We start from the raw sequence: 21,570 nt of genomic DNA, 5'->3' as shown, positions 1-21,570 counted from the left end.
ACAAAACTTGGCAACACAACACAAAAGCCTTGCCTCTCAGTTGTAACAACACAACCACACCACAAAACCACAATCCGGACCCACAAAGCTCACAACAACGCATTGTAACTATAACAAATACAAAATTTGACAACACAACTCATCCACCTCCCCAATCCCTACATTCACACTTGGCCTCCAAAAAAACAATTACAATAATAACAATGACAGCAACAACAACAATAAGAATCAACACCATCACAGGCAAGAAACAGCCAGGCACTGAGGCTGAGAGGCCAGTCAGTGCTACACTGGGCCTCCAAAAAACAATACAGTAGCATCTAACTTATCCAACCTTCATGACCACTACAACAACAATAATAATAAACAGCTACACAGGCAAAACAAAAAAAAAGACTACTGTACCACAATAAAAATATAAACCGCACTCAGCAGAATCAGACATTACAACTAACAACAAACCAAAGACAACAGGGATCTCAAGCAATTATCAATCAACACAAAAATTGAAGAAGGTAACAGATTTCAAATACTACTACTAATGTGAGTATAAAGAAGGGTTGAGGTCACAGCATAAATACAACCTAATGTACACTGACCAACACCACCAGACTAAGCCACAGCAACGCGTGGCCGGGCACAGCTAGTCTCTATATATAAAATGATAAAGTTGTTTGCGCAGTGACTATAACAACAAAACTAAACATCCCAGAAATACGAAATTTGGCAACACAATGCAAAAGGCTTGCCTCCAGGTTACAACAACACAACCACACCACAAAACCACAATCCGGACCCACAAAACTCACAACAACGCATCATGCGATAACAACACAACTAAACGCCCCAGAAATACAAAACTTGGCAACACAATGCAAAAGCCTTGCCTCCCAGTTGTAACAACACAACCACACCACAAAACCACACAGGACCCACAAAACTCACAACAACGCATCATGCGATAACAACACAACTAAACACCCCAGAAATACGAAACTTGGCAACACAATGCAAAAGCCTTCCCTCCAGGTTGTAACAACACAACCACACCACAAAACCACAATCCGGACCCACAAAACTCACAACAATGCATCGTGACTATAACAACACAACTAAACGCCTCAGAAATACGAAACTTGGCACACAACTAAACGCCCCAGAAATACAAAACTTGACAACACAACACAAAAGCCTTGCCTCCCGGTTGTAACAACACAACTACACCACAAAACCACAATCCGGACCCACAAAACTCACAACAACGCATAGTGACTATAACACAACTAAACGCCCCAGAAATACAAAATTTGACAACACAATGCAAAAGCCTTGCCTCCCGGTTGTAACAACACAACCACACCACAAAACCACAATCCGGACCCACAAAACTCACAACAATGCATCGTGACTATAACAACACAACTAAACGCCTCAGAAATACGAAACTTGGCACACAACTAAACGCCCCAGAAATACAAAATTTGACAACACAACGCAAAAGCCTTGCCTCCCAGTTGTAAGAACACAACCACAACACAAAACCACAATCCGGACCCACAAAACTCACAACAACGCATCATGACTATAACAACACAACTAAATGCCCCAGAAACACAAAACTTGGCAAAACAATGCAAAAGCCTTGCCTCCCGATTGTAACAACACAACCACACCACAAAACCACAATCTGGACCCACAAAACTCACAACAACGCATTGTGACTATAACAAATACAAAATTTGACAACACAACTCATCCACCTCCCCAATCACTACATTCACACTTGGCGTCCAAAAAAACAATTACAATAATAACAATGACAACAACAATAAGAATCAACACAATCACAGGCAAGAAACAGCCAGGCACTGAGGCTGAGAGGCCAGTCAGTGCTACACTGGGCCTCCAAAAAACAATACAGTAGCATCTAACTTATCCAACCTTCATGACCACAACAACAACAATAATAATAAACACATACACAGGCAAAACAAAAAAAGGACTATTGTACCACAATAAAAATATAAAACGCACTCAGCAGAATCAGACATTACAACTAACAACAAACCAAAGACAACAGGGATCTCAACCAATTATCAATCAACACAAAAATTGAAGAAGGTAACAGACTTCAACTACTACTACTAATGTGAGTATAAAGAAGGTGGAGGTCACAGCATAAATACAACCTAATGTAGACTGACCAACACCACCAGACTAAGCCACAGCAACGCGTGGCCGGGCACAGCTAGTATTTTATAAATGCATTTTATGAATGTTATATGTAAGTTAATTTTTTAACTGATTTATAGTGTATTGTACTGTTTTTATATGTCTGTTTTATTGTAAGCCGCCCTGAGTCCCCTGTTGGGTGAGAAGGGCGGGATATAAATATTGTAATAAATTGTTGTAATAATAATAAACCTCATCTGGAGAATTGCATTCAGTTCTGGGTGCCTGATTTCGAGACGGATATAGACAAGTTAGAACAAGTTCAGAGAAGGGCAATAAGAGACAAAGGAAAGGATGCAAGGGCTGGGCATGTTCTGCTTGGTGAAATGAAGATGGAGTAAAATGATTAACATTGATCATCCTTTTTAAATACTTTGAAGGTTGCCACAAAGAGGAAGAAGTTCTGTTCTCTGCTGCCCTGGAGGGAAGGACCAGGTTTAATGAGCTTAATTTACAGAATAGGATGGTGGTGGCGCAGTGTGTTAAAGCGCTGAGCTGCTGAACTTGCAGACCGAAAGGTCCCAGGTTCAAATCCCGGGAGAGCAGTGAGCGCCCACTGTTAGCCCCAGCTCCTGCCAACCTAGCAGTTCGAAAACATGCCAATGTGAGTAGATCAATAGGTACCGCTCCGGCGGGAAGGTAACGGCGCTCCATGCAGTCATGCCGGCCACATGACCTTGGAGGTGTCTACGGACAACGCCGGCTCTTCGGCTTAGAAATGGAGATGAGCATCAACCCCCAGAGTTGGTCACGACTGGACTTAACGTCAGGGGAAAACCTTTACTTTTACCTAGGATGCAAAGGAACTTCACAGTAAAAGCAGTTTGGCAGTGGAACTAGTTGCTTAGGGCCCTTCTACACTGCCATATAAAATCCAGAGTTTCTGCTTTAAACTGGATTATATGACAGTATCATAGAATCATAGAACATTAGAGTTGGAAGAGACCTCGTGGGCCATCCAGTCCAACCCCCCGCTAAGAAGCAGGAAATTGCATTCAAAGCACCCCCGACAGATGGCCCTCCAGCCTCTGCTTAAAAGCCTCCAAAGAAGGAGCCTCCACCACAGCCCGGGGGAGAGAGTTCCACTGTCGAACAGCCCTCACAGTGAGGAAGTTCTTCCTGATGTTCAGGTGGAATCTCCTTTCCTGTAGTTTGAAGCCATTGTTCCGTGTCCTAGTCTGCAGGGCAGCAGAAAACAAGCTTGCTCCCTCCTCCCTATGACTTCCCCTCACATATTTGTACATGGCTATCATGTCTCCTCTCAGCCTTCTCTTCTGCAGGCTAAACATGCTCAGCTCTTTAAGCTCTTTAAGTATAGACTCATATTATCCAGTTCAAAGTAGATTATTTATTTATTATTATTTCATTTATATCCCGCTTTTCTCAGCCCAAAGGGGGACTCAAAGAGGATAGTGTGGATTATCTGCTTTGTTAATCTGGATTATATCAGATTATAATCCGGGTTTGGCTCACTAAGATGTGGAAAATCCTGCCGATTGAAAGGTTGGCAGTTCAAGCCTAGGTCGGGGTGAGCACCCGCCATCAGCCCCAGCTCCCTGCCCACCTAACAGATTGAAAGCAGAAATGTGAGTAGATAAAGTGAGTCCCCTCAGGTGAGAAGGGTGGGATAGAAATGCTGGAAATAAATAAATAAATAAATAGGTACTGCTTTAAAAAGTGGGGAAGTTATAAAAAGGCACCCGTAAGGCAATTCGATCTGAAGGACGTCTAAGGACAACAAAGCTCCTTGGCATGGAAGATGGAGCAACAGCACGCACACACACACACACACACACACACACACACACACACACACACACACACACACCGGTGGCTTCCTGATGCTGGAAATGGAAAAGATGGGGAAAGCCTTTACCTCTGTCCAGGTCCGTAGACAGCATTTTGATTGGGGCGGGGAGGGGGCTGAGTCTGAGTGAGAGAGGATCTACCCTAGCAAACCTTTTGTATCATTATCCCAATACCCCCATGCATATGGGATATATTGAGCATAGTGATCAGATCATGATACAAATAAACATGACAGTTTAAATAATAAATGTAAGGCCTTCTCTCAGACCACTCTGAGAATTTTGTGGGGGGGGGGGGTGTGAAGCCCCTCAAGCCCCCCCCCCCCCCCCCCCCCCGCTACATGCCTGCCTCTGTCTATGTATTGTCTCCCCTTGTTAACTGTAAAACGGCATTGAATGTTTGCCTGAGTCCCCTTGGGGAGACAGAGCGGAATATAAATAAAGTGTATGATTGTAGAAGGGGCCTAAGAGAGACATTGGGCTCTCCACTGTACATCTGAAAAAAAAGGTGCTGGACAGCTATTTGCTTGGAATGTTTTAACTGGAGAGCCTGCTAGGCTGGACTTGATGGCCAATAAGGCCCCTTCTGGCTCTATGATATTATGATTATTATTATTCCCCTACAATTTGCTTCTGGTTGTGAGAGAATCAGCTGTCTACAAAGACGTTGCCCAGGTGGCTTCTCTCATAGCACATGAGGCATCTCGTGGCACCAGAACAGACTATGCTCTGGCACCACGAGATGAAGAGCCAACCTTAAGAAATGGGACCACAAAGTGGAGTCCACGACATGTGAATGTGGAGAAGAGCAAACCACAGACCACTTACTACAATGCAGCCTGAGCCCTGCCACATGCACTATGAAGGACCTTCTTATAGCGACACCAGAGGCACTCCAAGTGGCTAGCTTCTGGTCAAATAACATTTAGGCCCCTTCCACACAGCTGAATAAAATCCCACATTATCTGCTTTGAACTGGAATATATGGCAGTGTGGACTCAGATAACCCAGTTCAAAGCAGATATTGTGGGATTTTCTGCCTTGATATTCTGGGTTACATGGCTGTGTGGAAGGCATTCTTTGTTCAGAAGAAAAATATGGAGCAGGCGAAAGAGGGGCTCGGATTTGGAATTTAGCCATTTTGGCTTCACTCCCCATCTGTCCAGATGTTCCAGTTATAAGCAGATCCCCCCTGAAGCAATATGCTAAAAGCCATAGCGAAATGCAGAGTAAGTGCAGCTGGTCTGGAGAAGTTTTGGGACAAAAGGAAATGAAGCTGATCAAGAGGAACAAGGCCTGAAAGAAATGAAAGAATGAAAAAGGGAGGGGGAGCAGAGCCCATGACATTGCAAGCTGAGTGAGCAAAAGAAAAGGCAGAGGTCAGGGATACCTACCAGTTACTAAAGGATGCAATGCATAGCCAATTTTCTCATTCGTTTGTGCTCATTTCAAAATGTTCCAGTTATCATTTTGGATATCATTTCAAAGAGGGATTTGGAGGAAGAGGGAAATATGGTGGCATGTAACCTTTGCCTACACTAGAACATTTTGTTTATTTATCATTCAACCATGAATAATAATAATAATAATAATAATAATAATAATAATACAATTATTAACGTTGTTATTTCACTGGCCAACATGGAGCCCCCGATGGTACAGCAGGTTAAACTCTTGTGCCAGCAGGACTGATTACTTGAAGATTGGGTTGCTGACCTAAAGGTTGCCATTTTGAACCCAACCCGAGGAGAGCACGGACGAGTTCCCTCTGCCAGTTCCAGCTCCATGTGGCGACATGAGACAAGCCTCCCACAAGGATGTTAAAAACATCAAAGCATCAGGGTGTTCCCTGGTCAACGTCCTTGCAGACAGCCAATTCTCTCACACCAGAAGTGACTTGCAGTTTCTCAAGTCATTCCTGACACACACACACACAAAAAAAACCTGGCCAACATACATTTTGGTGCCTCAAATATTAACCCTGTTTTTAGGTATATATTTGACCTGCTGATTCCAAAAGTGGCACCAGTTTTCCCCTATCAGCTCTAGATTTTGAGATACAGAACATATGCCATCTATCAGTTGCCATCTGCTCTCCCACAGAAAACCAAAATAACTACATCTAAGGCCCCTTCTACACTGACATATAATCCAGATTAACAAAGCAAATAACCTAAATTAATTACTTTGAACTGGATTATATGAGTCTACACTGCCATATAATCCAGTTCAAAGCAAATAGTCTGGATTTTATATGGCAGTGTAGGTCTCATATAATCCAGTTCAAATTAGACAATCTGCGTTATGTGCTTTGATAATCTGGATTATGTGGCAGTGTAGAGCCATCCTCTGTATGTTAATGTGTGTGAACTTTAATATATGCTGTTATGGTTGCATTTTAACTATGTTTTTATATGTGACTTTATAGATGCATTTAATCTGGTGGCACAATGAGTTAAACCCTTGTGCTGCCAGGACTGCTGACCGAAAGGTCAGTGGTTTGAATCTGGGGAGCTGGGTGAGCTCCCGTCTGTAAGCTCCAGCTCCCCATGTGGGGACATGAGAGACCTCTCCTACAGGATGGTAAAACATCCGGGCATCGTCCTTGTAGAAGGCCAATTCTCTCACACCAGAAGTGGCCTGCAGTTCCTCAAGTTGCTCCCGACACAAAAAAAACCACTATGTTATGTCTCACTTTAGGCAGAAAGGTGGCGCTTTATACATTATATACTGTTGTCTAGAATACTGTACATTAAAATATTGTGTTGTTGAAGGCTTTCATTGCAGGAATCAGTAGGTTGCTGTGAGTTTTCCGGGCTGTATGGCCATAGGAGCGAATGCTTCTGGAACATGGCCATACAGCTGGGAAAACTCACAACAACCCATTAAAATATCATCATCATCATCACTATCATCACAATTATCTTCATCATCCTGCCTTTTCTTCCAACAATTGGATTCCAGTCAACTAACAATATATTCAAACAATATTCATTTTAAAACAATACGAAAGTATGAATATAAGATTTTTAAAATGTAAGTCCAAACAATAAACATTAAAATGCATTAAAATGGGCACTAAACAAACCCTTAAAACTCTTTTGGGCTCATACATGGTGAAATAAGGTACATCTACAGTCTACACTGCAAAATTCATTCATTATAAAACCACGTTATCTGCCAAGGCTCTATGCTATGGAATTATGAGATTTGCACTTTGGTGAAGCACTATCACTCTTTGGCAGAGAAAGCTAAAGACCTTGTAAACTACAACACCCATGATTACATAGCATTGAGCCATGGCCGTTAAAGCGGTAACAAACTGCATTAATTTCTCAGTGTAAGTGTGAACTATTCTCATCATAGTTCACCATGAAAATGGACAAAATATTTATATTATTACAATATTTATATCCTGCCCTTTTCACCCAACAGGGGACTCAGGGCGGCTTACAAAAAACACATATATAAAAATTATACAGTGCAATATAAATCAGTTAAAAATTATTAACTTACATCCGTTATAACTTACATATAAAAAAAAGGCTGCCAGTATTTTAAAAAAACTTTAAAATCAGAATAGTAAATAAAGAAAAACACTCTGAAAACAGAGGAATTACAGACATGAATCGATCAGGGGCAACTAACACCTCTGAACAAAGGATTCCCCCAGGCAGGAATGAAGCTTGCAAGGCCATTAATGCTAATCAAGGTGATTAATTACAACGTTCACACTGGCTTCCAACAGACAAGAGATCTTTCTCACATCATGAACCTTCCACAGATATATAAACCTCCCTTGCTTAGTTTTCCAATATACCTCACAACTTCTGAGGATGCCTGCCATAGATGTGGGCGAAACGTCAGGAGAGAATGCTTCTGGAACATGGCCATGCAGCCCGGAAAATGCACAACAACTCACTATTCTCATCATTCTCTGAAGTGCTAGAAATTTGGGAAAGTGGAGGAAAGTTTCATAGTGGAGGAGAGAGGCAGAATTCTTCTCTGTCCCTTCCCGCCTCCCATAGATACACAACTCCCTCCAGGTGTTGTTCGACTACAACTCCCAGCATTCCCTCCGCAGGCAGTCCAAGCGAGGGAAGCTTGGGAGATGGAGTTCTAAAGCACCTTGAAAGACACATGTAAAACCCTAAGGTTTGTCCTCAGTGCGCATGCGTAACTGAAATTGAATCCAGGCTTTGGCGCAAGGGCGAGAAGGAATGCGGAGGAGGAAGCTCCGCCCTCTTCTCTTTTGGCCAATGGGAAGAGAGGCGAGGAAACTCATTCAGTTGAAGGGGATCCCGACATTCTTTGCGTGAAGGAAAAAGCCATTGCTATGCGCGGGCGCTTCGCATTTCGCTCTAACGCGGGACGAAGTAAAATCCATTTCCATCGGAGAAGCGAAATGGCAGCGGATGGAAGGCGGTTCGGAAATGCCTTAAACTTTAGACCAATTACCAGGTAAGTGTGGTTAGCATGAACTGGCCTCATCTAGGACAGGCCTAGGCAAACTTGGGCCCTCCAGGTGTTTTGGACTTCAACTCCCACAATTCCTAACAGCCTACGGCTGTTAGGAATTGTGGGAGTTGAAGTCCAAAACACCTGGAGGGCCCAAGTTTGCCGGTGCTTGATCTAGGAGCCCAAGTTACCTAAACTAGGTGTTTTGAACTACATCTCCCAGAATCCTTTATCCTTGGCCAATGCAGCTAAGGCTTCTGGGAGTTGGAGTCCAAAGTAGGAAAACACTTATAGAGTGTTTCCAAGTGTGCTCTTCCTGGTTGTTTTGCGCTAGGTATGCACTATAGAATGAATGCAGTTTGACACAGCTGAGGATCAAGGATAAGGAAACACTGATATAGTGGGTTGCTGTGAGTTTTCTGGGCTGTATGGCCATGTTCCAAAAGCATTCTCTCCTGACGTTTCATCCACATTTATGGCAGGCATCCTCGGAGGTTGTGAGATCAGTTGGAAACCAGGCAATTGGGGATTATACTGTGGGAGAAAGAACTCTTGTCTGAGACAAGTGTGAATTGGCTAACTTTATTAGCATTGAATAGCCTTGGCAGCTTCAAGGCCTGGCAGCTTCCTGCCTGGGGGGATCCATTGTTAGGAGGTATTAGCTACCTTCAGTTGTTTCCTGTTTGAAATTCCCCTGTTTTCTGAGTGTTCTTTACTTACTGTCCTGATTTTAGAGTTTTTTTTAATACTGGTAGCCAGTTTTCATTCATTTTCATGGTCCCAGGTGGCATATTCTACTGTTACTGTCAGGAAATTCTTCCTAATGTTTAGGTGAAATATTTTTTTTCTGCCATTTGTATCCACTGCTCCATTGTGTCCTGGTCTCCAGAGCTGCAGAAAGCAGGCTTGCCTCCTCCTCAGTGTGACATCCACTGCAATCATGTCTCCTCTCAGCCTTCTGTTCTCCAAGCTAAACATACCTAGCTCTTTTATCCACTCCTCATAGGACTTTTTTGGACTTTGTGTCCACCTAAGTTGAAGCCTTGATGCATTTTGACACCACTTTAACTGCCAACACTCAATGCTATAGACTAGAGCAGTGGTTCCCAACCTTTGGTCCTCCAGGTGTTTAGAACTTCGACTCTCAGATATCCCAGCCAATTTACTACCCTGTTTCCCTGAAAATAAGACCTCGTGGAGGTTTTGCTGAATTGCTAAATATCCTCCCCTGAAAGTAAGACCTAGCAAAGTTTTTGTTTGGAAGCATGCCCGCCAAACAGAACACCAGAGCATGCAGGATCGTCAAATGTATGTACCATAGGCTGTTGTCCATAGAAATAATGGTAGTAACAAGAAATTCTTGATAGGATTCACAGTTTGTCTGGTTATGTTGGTTTGTGATGACAACTACTGTACAGTATATAATAAATGTTAATTTTTTTGTTCAACAATACGTGTAAATTCTTTTTCATGGAGAAATCAGACATCCCCTGAAAATAAGACCTAACGCAACTTTGGGAGCAAAAATTAATATAAGACACTGTCTTATTTTCGGGGAAACATGGTAGCTGTTAGGAACTGTGGGAGCTGAAGTCGAAGTCATCCAGAGGACCAAAAGTTGAGAAACATTGCTATAGAATACTGGAAGTTGAGTTTTGGAAAGTCTTTAGTCTTCTCTGTAGAATTCATGCAGTTTGACACCACTTTAAGTACTATGGTCCTGCGTGTTGTCATTTGGTGAGGAACCAGTAGTGTTTGTCAGAGAACTCCCAGAATTCCATAACCTTGAGCCATTACAGTTAAAGAGGTGTCAAATTGCATTAATCCTCCAGTGTAGACACACACCCTCTCTAACCATAGCCTGGTGCATATAAACTTAGCAAGTGATTAGCACCTTCCCTCAACAGGAGAAGTAGGAAATGCTTACTTAATACATTTCCAATTACTTAATACATTTCCAATTAATAGTCAAGTTTCTATTTACAAAAGCAGGGTGCAGATGGGACAGGATTAGCACCTTCCTCTTTAAGAAATCTATTCAGAGAACTTGATCTTCCCTGTCTGCAATTTAATCTTACCAATGTACGTTGGGAATTGGTTTTCAGGTTTGGACCCCTGGCTAGACATGGCATTTTCCGTGGGTGTCAGCAATTTTTAATGGGAGCTTTTTACTTACAGTATGTGTTTTATTTTGATCCTGCTGTTCTTCTAATATAGGGACTCTGAAGGTTTTTAAGAAGAGGCTGAATGGCTTTGATTGTAATTTCCTGCATGGCAGAAGGGGGTTGCAGTGATTCGCCCAGAGGTGGGGTGGGGGGTCTCTTCCAAGTCTGTGATTGATTCTTTAGGAGTATTCACCAGAATCCTCTTGTGATTTCACATTGGTATAAACCAGTGGTTCCCAACCTTTCTTTGGCCAGGGACCACATTAGTACCAAAAGTGTTATGAATCAGTTTTTGGTCAACTTTAGATTCGGTTTGGTTATTTGGGATGCTGATTCAGAAAATTGCATTGGATAGACTACATCAACTCTGGTTTCAGAAAATTGCATTGGGTAGACCACATCTTCTCAGAAAATTGCATTGGATAGATCACATCAACTCTAGTTTCTGATACAGAACATATGCCATCCAATAGTCGCCATCTGCTTGCCCACAGAAAACCATATTTCCTTTTTCTCTCTGCTTTGTTCAGGTGGAATACTGGATCCCTCAGGCTGATGTCATTTTCTTCCTTTTGAAAATGATTTGTGTTGCTTTTTATGCGTTTGAGAAGTGATCTTAAATGCTGAAGATCGAAAACAGTGCTATCTTCTAGAAAAGGTAATTACAGTATGTGTTTGCTGGTTATAGAATGCAGTCTGGTGGGTCATAGTATTAGCAGGTGAGTCCTCTACTGCTACTGGTATTTCAGGGAAGAACAAGGAGTCTTGGAGAGGTTTTAAACAAAGAGAGCTGCATGGTGAACTCAGAGACCTGTATTTCTACATGTTATTCCCATTGGAGCAAGTTGTTTCGTTACTTTGTGCGATGTCTCCTGGTATTGCTGTGCTGGCAGGGGGATTTTGGGAGTTGTAATCCACAAAAGAACATGTTCCTGAATGCTTTGGATCAACTGTATAGTGTCAAGTAGTCCATTCTAGCCATTCCCCACTTTTGTTCTTTTCCATTGATAAATATTTCCTACTTCTGCCGATTGGAAATTTGGGTTCTTTTGATCTAGCTTCTGTGAAAACCTTTTGAGTGGGAAGGAACAAGGGTGAGATTAGGTCCAGGGTCCCTCCTTCGAAGGCGTGTCTTTGCCTCCCATGTCTTGGCACGTAAGAACTGGAGGTAGAGTACAAAGAATAAGGCCTAACCGTGACATAATAGTGCTGCCTGGAAAGCTGTACTAAGGTCTTAAGTCTGACACATCATGTGGGTTTTCTGTTTTTGCTTTTATTATTATGTTTTTGGACTAGCAGCAAAATCTTAAACATGTTCACTCAGAAGTAAGTCCTTGAACACCACATGGCTTGCTCCCCCATGAGTATGGTGAAGTTTGCAGTATGAACCTTATTGTCAAAGTCAGAATGCGTTACTCTTTTCCCTGTTCAGATGGAACACCCGATTCCTCCGGCTGGCATCCTTTCCTGAAACTCATCCGTGTCGCTTTTTGTCTGTTTGAGAAGTGACCTTAAATGCTGGGTGCTGAATCTCGGCTTTGAAAACTGCCCTAAAAAGGTAATTATGATTTCACTGGTTATAGAATAGGGTCTAGTGGGTTGTGATCTTACTGGATATGTCCTTTGCTGTCTGTATTTTTGGAAGAACAAGGAGTTTCAGAGGGGTCATAATAAAAATGATATGCAGAATGGGGCATTCAAAGCCCTGTGTGTATTGTTTAACTTGTTGAGGCAAGTGCATTACTTTTTTGGATTATGTCTCCCAGCATAGGATTCTGGGAATTGTAGCCCACTAAAGAGTGTTTACCTGAGCCCTACAAGTCAACTATATAGCGTCAAATGATTCATTCTAGCCATTGCTTTCAGAGAAACTTTATCTGTTGAAACTGATAGTCTTACTTTTGCAGAAAATATTTGCTTTGCTTTGCTCCACTTTCAGGTAAAGGCCTTTTAGTGGGTAGGAACAGGGATGAGGTCAGATCTAGGGTCCCTCCTTCGAAGGCGTGTCTTTGCCTCCCATGTCTAGACACGTAAGAACTGGAGGTAGAGCATAAAGATTTGAGACCTAACCATGAGAGAACAGTTCTTGACTGGGAAGCTGTACCAGGGTCTTAAGTCTGACATGCCCTTTTTTCAGCAATAGTCAGTTTCTGGGGTATTTAAATGGTGAGGAAGATTAGGCAGAACAGAAGGAATGGACACTGAAGTCATATCATTTAAAAGTGGGGGTAGGTCCGTACCCTACATTTGTAGCACGACAACTTTACAGGGGTTTGCATATGTCTGCAGCTGAGAGTAGCCAGAGTAGCGACTGTTTTTGCCAATTTAAAAATATTTTTTGATATGAAATGGCTTATTCCAAAGGGAAATTGCTTCTCCTGATTCCTTTCCACACTACACAATTACAAAATTCTGGGTTTACTTTTAACTGCTTTGAATTAAGACTGGAAGATTTCCAAGTTTTTGGTGAGTAATGCAGTACAAAGAATAATTTAAAGTATGTGCAATGACCATTATACAATTTTTGTGATTTTAATATTCATATTAGGATGTTTTAATTTTTTGTCTTAATATTTTAAACGTTGTGTATGCATATGTTTAATTGTTCTAATGATTTTAATTTATAGCTATATGTTAGTATTTAGTTATTATGATTTTTACTATTATATGTATGTTGGCACTGAATTTCTGCCATTAATATGTTATAAACCACCTTGAATCCCCCTAGGGGTGAGAAAGGCAGTACATAAATGTAGTAAATAAAATAAATGTAGCCTCTGCACATGTCTGATGATCTTGAGGATCAAATTGATAAACAAGATCAAAATTATAAATGTAGGTACGTGGGTAACACCTCCAGCTTTGTGATTTTGTTTTTCGTGTTGGCACCATAAGGGTTAGAGACATTGAGGCTATTATGTACAAGACAGGAACAGTTCTACACTGTTTGGTCTTCAGACCAATGTTTTGAACATCAAGAATATAGTCATCACTCTACTTAGAGCCCGATTAAGGTTTTCCTTTATACAGTACAGCCTCCTCCACCATATCCATAGAACTCATATGCATGGTTTAATTTGTCCGCAATTTCAGTTATTTGCGTAGGGCCTCCGTTAAACAATTTTTTAAATATTTTAAAGAAATTGTTGGATGGGGCCTGAATAACCTGATACTCGAAGCTAAACAGGGTCAGGCCTGGTTTATACTTGGATGTGGACCACCAGGGAATGTCATGTGCTATAGGCTATATTCATAGAAAGGCAAAGGCATGCTGGCAATTTGGAGACTCACATATGTACACACCTCTGCTTGTGCAGTTCTGGGTATAAAGTCTGATGGGAACTGCTAACTAAAGAGTTTAAGCAATGGAATAAAAGCCTTTCTTTGCAAAAGTGTGAGATGAACTTGCTCCTCTGTTTCTGATAAAACAAATAACCATTGTTCCCTGCTTTATCCCTAGGTGGTCGGGTGTGGAGACGCATAAACTTACTGTGCTGAGCTGTGAGAAAAGCAAGATGGATGAGAAGTAAAATCCACAAGAACTGCAATTTTGGAAGTGTCCAGCAGGAGGAACGTCAGTGAGATGGGACATTTGCCAAGGTCCACCCTCAAGAAATTCCCCCCTTACACCTCTCATGGAGATTCCTCTCTTGACAACTTTCAGCACATGGCACCAGCTTATTAACCTTGGTCCCTTCTTTCCCAATAGCTTCTCCTCTTGTGTGGTCTATTGTGGATAAGTTTATTTCCACTTATGACAACATCACCACTTTTGGACTTCTAAAGAACAGGATGGATGTAAAATCAGACACAATTTTCCATAGAATAAAATGCTACAATAGATCGATGGTGTGCTATTTTAGTAGTCTCTAGGGATTTGGGAAAAAGACTAGACCCTAATATGTCTTGCTCTATCTCTGGAAAACAGTTGCACTCGACCACGAGTGATCGGCCATAGTGGTTGTGATGATGCAACAGGAATGCATTTGCTCCAAATCAATGAGTTGATGACTTTGCAAAATTGTTACCACAGCTGTAAACTACATTTCCCAGAATCATCCTGCAGTGCCCACTTACAGGAGTCTTATTGTTGGTTCATTTTAATACAGTTCATATCAAACCTAGAATTATTTGAACTTCTTGTGCCCCACCAGGTTGAGGGTTGCTTGTAAGAGAATTTGTCAGTTGGATAATTAGGTTATCAAATATTCTCATCATAGCTCCTGGGCAATTTGCTGTGATTATATCCCATTTTAAATTGAAAACGGAGGCTTCAGTTTACGACAACCATTTCAAACATGGACATGATTCCAATTTTGCAAATTCAAAGTTTGAAACAGGCAACAAGAACAGAGAACACTAGAGGAAGGTGGTCACTTATGGAAAAGTCATCAATGACAAACTGGAAATTGAGCTGAAAAGGTGTGGGGATACCAGAACAATCTATCACACTACAACCCCTGCTCAAAATTAAAGTAAAACCATCCGCATTGGTAAACTTCAGCAAGCCATTAAAGCAAAGATTGCTAAAAGTGCAATGTGAATTTAGCTAAATTAAGGCCCACAAAGTTGTTAGTATGATCTTTTGATTAATGAGCTGCAGGAGTAAATAGAAATTGTATAGCATTGGCGTCACAAATCACTTCCTATTCAGATATCCTACTTCAAAAAAGCGAGTTGGTTTTGAAACCCAGTTTTATTGAGAATGACAAAGAAAGAAAAGTTATTTACAATTTGTAAGGCACCATCTCCACACTTGATGGCAGGATCAGCGCAGTCTTTTTGCTCTACTGGGTGGGGCAGGGGCTGATTGTGCCACAGCTCTCCTCTTGCTGGCCCTGGTGGCGGGGGAAGTTGTGGGGGAGGAAATAGCCACTGCATTCAGCTGATGGGCATCCAGATCGATCTTCTGCTGCAAGATCCCCGTCAAGATGAATTCTGAATTGGTGATTGGCACTTTGCCATTTTGCGCTGGCTTACAGTGGGGCAGGTCGTCCGGACAAGAAACGATGACACGCTTGTCCTTAAAAGGGTTAAAACACAAGGACATTACAATGTGCTTTTCCATTAAAAGCATGGATTCAAATATAAACAAACCTCAGCTTTTCTTTTCACTGAATGCTAGAGTTGGAAGGCAGGAAGATGATCAAAGTACCCCTGACAGATGGCCAACCAGCCTCTGCCTTAAAACCTCCAGAGGAGACTCCACCATACTCCCAGGCAGAGAGTTCCACTGTTGAACCGCTCTTATCAAGAAGTTCCTTCTAATGTTTGGGTGAAATCTTTCCCTGCAATTTGGATCTATTGCTAGTCCTAGTCTCTAGAGCAGCAGAAAACAAGCTTGTTCCCTCCCCTCAATGTGACATCCTTTCAAATATTTAAATATAATTATTTCTTATCTGTCTCTCCTTGGGGCTGTCATGGACCCACAAAAACTTTTCTTCTCCAAGCTAAACATCCCCAAGCCACTCATCATAGGACTTGGCTTCCACACCTTTGATAATTTTGAGCAGCCTTTTCTGCCAGTACATTCTCCTTTCTATATATGTACACTATCACTTGCTTACCTTGTAGGTTCGGGGCATTCTGGGTAAATATGTCCCACCGCTGCATTTAATGATATCTCTCATATGCTCAGGCTCTGGCTTAACATTAGGGGTGACATGTATCTCGTAGCCCTGGGAAAAAAGAGACAGATCTATGGCATGCGTGTGTTTGTACCAAATCTTAGCAAGGAAGGATAGAAGGATGGGAAACTGACGATCCCAAGTCCCTCTCTTATGGGGCTGCAGTCCATCCGCATCAAGGCAAGTGCATCTGCATTGCATGCCACAGCCAGTCATGTTCCCCATGACATCATCACAGGTTTTCTTAACTTCCATGTACAATAGAATTATCACAAAATTAGAAAAAATACAAAGAAAAAAATCCAATTTTTTAAAACTTATAAGAACAACTTTCTCAGAGATTTTTTTAGAGATCAGATTGATCAAATCCACAAAAATTAAACCTGCAAACATGGAGGGTCAACTAGAGTATGAAGATTCCCCTGATTTTCGGAGCAGCTTATTCCTGTCTTCCCTAATAAACAGAAATATAAGGGCTAAGAAGCAAACTTAAAGTAAAATCAAGTGTTTGTCAATACAACCCAGAACATTATAATCCTCATCCTTCAGGCTAGACTCATCCATTTGTGTTCTTTAATGTAAAAGTGAGGAATTCCCAGCTTAAATTTGTCAATGTATTGTAAAACATGATGTTTTGGTGCTTAATTTGTAAAATCAAAATGTAATTTTATGTTTAATAGGCATTTTTCTTAATCCCTCATTATCCAAGATTTTCGCTTATCCAAGGTTCTGTCAGCCCATTTATCTTGGATAAGTGAGACTCTACTGTATAGCCGAAATGAACCAGGCAATGGTTCATTTGCAGTGAGCTATTATTATTTAACATATAAATTTTAGACAACATCGAGCAGCAATCGGACTGTTCAAAATCAGAGAATAACAAGTATATATGTTTGTACTACTAACAGAAGATGAAAGATTGAAGTAGGATACATTAAAACACGAAATGCCACACCTCTAATGCTATATTTATAAATAAACATAAGTTAGATGTTACTTCCAATTAGTATACTGTCTTCTCTTTTTTAAATTAATAATTCTAAATTTGACTTTAAATACAGTATTATTTTTACATACACAGGTAATCCTATTCTGCATATTTTTCCATCTTGAAGGATCACTGAGCTCCATTCTTTTTGACATGTATACATGCAAATAATTAGTTTTACATAACCTAAATCCAATGCTACTGCATTTAGTACAACAGTTGTACGGTAGGATTATTTTCTCCCGATTAGTTTGTTGTGGGTCAGCCTGACCCAGACTCTGATGATGAACGGGAAGTTCAGCTTCTCTCAGAGGGGGCTGTTGATTCAGGAGAAAGCCAGGTGGAAGATTCAGAAGCTGAGGTTGACATGGGAACAGAAGGGAGGATGGAGGATTTTCAATCAAGTAACGATAAGGCTGACCTTCAGATGGAAGTGGGAGTGAAGGAGATGGCTCATTAGACAGAACTGCTCGTTTGGAGTTAAGGTCCGGCTTGCGTCGTAGTGTGAGAATTGGATTTTACCTACTATAAATCCACTCTTGCCAGTGGTCTTTGCTTAGTGTTCCTGCTTTTTACTACATTTGCTACCTCCTTTCTTCAATAAACAGAAAAGAAAAGACTTAAGTCTGCTGTGGTGGAGTTTGTGTGTTAGAGCAAGGTGAATCAGCGCTGAGGTGCGACATAGTTTTCTAGTGTTAAATTATAAAATAATTATAAAATAAGCAACACATAAATATGTCTCATCAATTCAATGGGTATATTCCAGTTAGGCTAAGCCACAGAATTCAGGCCAATATTTTCAAATTGCCAGTTTGCTCACCCTATACTGTAGCTTCTTTACTGTTTGGTTATTCTTATGCATTAATAATAATAATGATAATAATAATAATAATAATAATAATAATAATAATTTTATGTTTATATCCCGCTGCCTTCTCCCCAAAGGGACTCAGGGTGACTTATAAGCGGGACCAGCCAGTAAACAACAGAGTTAACTAACTAAAAACACATTTAAAAACATAATAAGCAATAACAATCTAAATAAACAATGTAAAAACAGTAGGATATAAAAACACCCTTAAAATGAAACAAAGCAAACCTAAAAACCAGAACCAGTAATATGATGGGCAGATCAAAATTTGAGGGGGCTGGGCATGGGCTTGTGCAAAAAGCAGATCATTCAATTTCAATTTCAAATTAAAAGAAAAAGAAAAACAAAAAAAAAACCATGATAATCTGCATATCCTTCATATTTTGTAATATATATTGTATTTTAATAGTTTTAACTGTTTTATGCACTGTTTGATATTGATTTTGTATGGGCATCAAATCATTGCCATTACTGTAAGCCGCCCTGAGTCCCTTCGGGTGAGAAGGTCGGGATATAAATGTGGGAAATAAATAAATATAAATAAATAAATAAAATATTTGCTATAAACTTGGCATACTCGAAGTGTAGCATAGCACTGTTGATTCAACTAGAATCACACAACCCGCTTTTAAGACAAAATTGAAACAGGTGAATTATTGGTAAATGTTTCCTGTGAAGACCAGAGCAGCCTCAAGGAAGGGGGCCTTAATTATGATCTTACCTGAAACAGTCCCCCGTCTCGCTGTGCTGTCCGTAGTGATGTGGCGAGACTGAACCGGAATTTCTTCTCCTGCTCAGGGTCACGAACAAGGAAGCTCTTTGGTGCCAGGAAGAAGGAGTTCTGCCGACTCTGTTAAAGGGAGGGCAGGGACAGGATATAAATAAGAATGCAGGAAATGGATGAAAGGTCAACCCATTAACACAAAGACATATCTCACCACTGGATATGGGTGCAGGAAGATGAAGTCCAACAATATCTAGAAATCCACATGTTCCCCACACTGAAGGTGCATCTACACCAGTGGTTCACAGCCTGTGGTCCATGGACCACCAGTGGTCCACGAGAACTAAAATATGGTCTGTTGCCTCACAGTTACTTCATTTCTAGGCCTGTTTGTGGAGCCCTGGTGGCGAAGTGTGTTAAAGCACTGAGCTGCTGAACTTGCAGACCGAAAGGTCCCAGGTTCAAATCCCAGGAGCAGAGTGAGCGCCCGCTGCTAGATCCAGCTTCTGCCAACCTAGCAGTTCGAAAACATGCCAATGTGAGTAGATCAATAGGTACCGCTCTGGCGGGAAGGTAACGGTGCTCCATGCAGCCATGCCGGCCACATGACCTTGGAGGTGTCTATGGACAACGCCGGCTCTTCGGCTTAGAAATGGAGATGAGCACCAACCCCCAGAGTCGGACACAACTGGACTTAACGTCAGGGGAAATCTTTACCTTTTTACCTTGTGGGGTTATTTGGGGTGCCGATTCAAAAAAAATGCATTGGATAGACCACATCAGCTCTAGATTATTAAATATGGTTTTCTGTGGACGAGCAGATGGCGACTACTCGATAACATATGTTCTGTATCAGAAACTAGAGCTGATGTGGCCTATCCAATGCAATTTTCTGAATCAGCACCCCAGATAACCAAACTGAATCTAAAGTTGACAAAAAAACTGACTCATAACCCTTTTGGTATGAATGTTGGAGAATGGTCCCTGGTCAAAAAAATGTTGGGAACCACTGGTCTGCAGTATAGAATTAATGCACATTGAGATTACTTTAACTGTCTTGACTCAAAACTATAGGATGCTAGTTGTAGTATTACAATGCCATTAGTTTCCTCTGCCAAAGATTGTGGAGCCCATACAACTTCCATGATTCCACATCACTGAGTCATAGCAGATAAAGTGGTGTGAAACTGCATTAATGCTGCAGTGGAGCTGCACCTGGAAACAGAGCATGGGGCAGAGCAGTTGCTCACCTTCTGCAGCCATTCCAGGGTAACAATGGGGATGCCTTGAGCCAAGGCACACAAGAACTTGACCGTGCGACACACGCGGTCCGTCACAAGGTGTGTGCAGTCGAAGACAGATTCAGCCAGGGATCCGCCCAGCTCCCTCACTACCTGCTCTGCCTCCTCATCAATCACTCCTGTGAACAGCACCTGGAAGACAAGGTGAGAAAGACGCTTAATAAATATATAGTACCTATCGTAAAACCTTTTCTTATCAGAAGCACAGTCTCAAAACAGTTAGCAGAAAGGAGTAAGCCAGCCAAAGTCAACAGCCCAGAATCAAAGCATGAAGATTAAAAAACAACCAACAAGGGCAAGCCAATGCTACAGTCCCTTGGGGACCAGTTGATTTTATCCAACTTGCACAAATGTTATGGTCAGCATTATAGTAAGAGCCCTGGATCTACCACGATGTTTCCTGATTTCACATGGATACATAAAATAGCAAATAGCGAATTCTATTGAAATAAAGGACTTCTGGCCCAAGAATGCCATAGAGTTAAACTAGAGGGTCTGAAAATATCTAGAGAGGACATAAAATTGCTATATGTTGGTAAATGAAGCCACGGGGGTTGTAGTGTGTTTTACATTGTTTTAACTGTTTTTGCATTATATAGTTTTAAATGAAAGGTGGCATGATGTAGTGGTTGAATGCTAGAACTACAACTCTGGAGATCAGGGTCTGAATTTCCACTTGGCCATGAGACCCAATGGGCGACCTTGGCCAAGTTGCACTCTTTCAGCCTCAAAGGAAGATAATGGCAAGGCTTCTGAACAAATCTTGCCAAGAAAATCCTGTGATTGGTGACAGTAATACCCGTAAGTCCAGTCTGGGTCACGCAAGTGATGGTGCTGCTGAGGCTTATGCAATACATTTGGGCATTTAAGCTAGTCAGATGACAAAGGCATTGGCTACTTCAAATTCCCTGCCTTCCTTATAATGGGGCATCACTCAACTTTCATTTTCCACTCTTTTTCCTCACTATTCAAGAATTATTATAGGAAGCCTCCACCTATCTCATGGGTTAGGGACCGGAGCGCCTTTTTGGTAACTGAATAATATAAATAGTCACTTTTGAATGTGCAATAAAGCTACCACAACTATCCAAATTCCCAGACAGAATGATCGTTGGCCATTCCAGCTGAAGAGGTTCTGACAGTTATAATTTGAGGTCCAGAGCAACTTGTTAGAGGCCTCTCACTCTTCCGAACAGATGAAAGGGCCAGCCACCCCAAGGGGGAGAACAAGAAAGGAGCCTAAATTTCCACAAGCATCCATCTCAGCATCCAGTCCCACAGCAGCCTTGTAAATACAGACCCACAACAATTACTCATCTAAGAAAAATCATTTTTAAACTAGCCCAATGGCAGAAGAGCCATTACAGCTTCATTCCTGGTGCAATAAGCAACTTAT

At 41.4% G+C, this 21,570-nt stretch overlaps 1 protein-coding gene and 1 long non-coding RNA gene across 2 annotated transcripts in view; one reads left to right on the top strand and one right to left on the bottom strand.

The window, feature by feature from the left end:
• The first annotated feature begins 8,320 nt into the window (after positions 1-8,320).
• Positions 8,321-14,506, top strand: LOC100562706 (uncharacterized). The gene is made up of 4 exons (XR_118856.4): positions 8,321-8,501; positions 11,194-11,321; positions 12,096-12,221; positions 14,124-14,506. It is a non-coding gene; the product is annotated as an uncharacterized LOC100562706 (long non-coding RNA).
• An 834-nt stretch (positions 14,507-15,340) lies between these two features.
• mdc1 (mediator of DNA damage checkpoint 1) overlaps positions 15,341-21,570 on the bottom strand; it is a 28,675-nt gene continuing 22,445 nt past the window's right edge. The window contains exons 11-14 of the mRNA XM_008120112.3: positions 20,124-20,306; positions 18,871-18,999; positions 16,231-16,341; positions 15,341-15,686 (exon numbers count right to left, since the gene is read on the bottom strand). Coding sequence (XP_008118319.1) covers positions 15,432-15,686; positions 16,231-16,341; positions 18,871-18,999; positions 20,124-20,306 — 678 coding nt within the window. The 3' untranslated portion in view covers positions 15,341-15,431. The remainder of the gene's footprint in view (positions 15,687-16,230; positions 16,342-18,870; positions 19,000-20,123; positions 20,307-21,570) is intronic.

Source organism: Anolis carolinensis, chromosome 2 (assembly GCF_035594765.1).
Source record: "Anolis carolinensis isolate JA03-04 chromosome 2, rAnoCar3.1.pri, whole genome shotgun sequence".
Lineage (NCBI taxonomy): Eukaryota > Metazoa > Chordata > Lepidosauria > Squamata > Dactyloidae > Anolis > Anolis carolinensis.
Note: the sequence above shows the minus strand (reverse complement) of the source record. Positions and strands in the feature narration are given on the sequence as shown.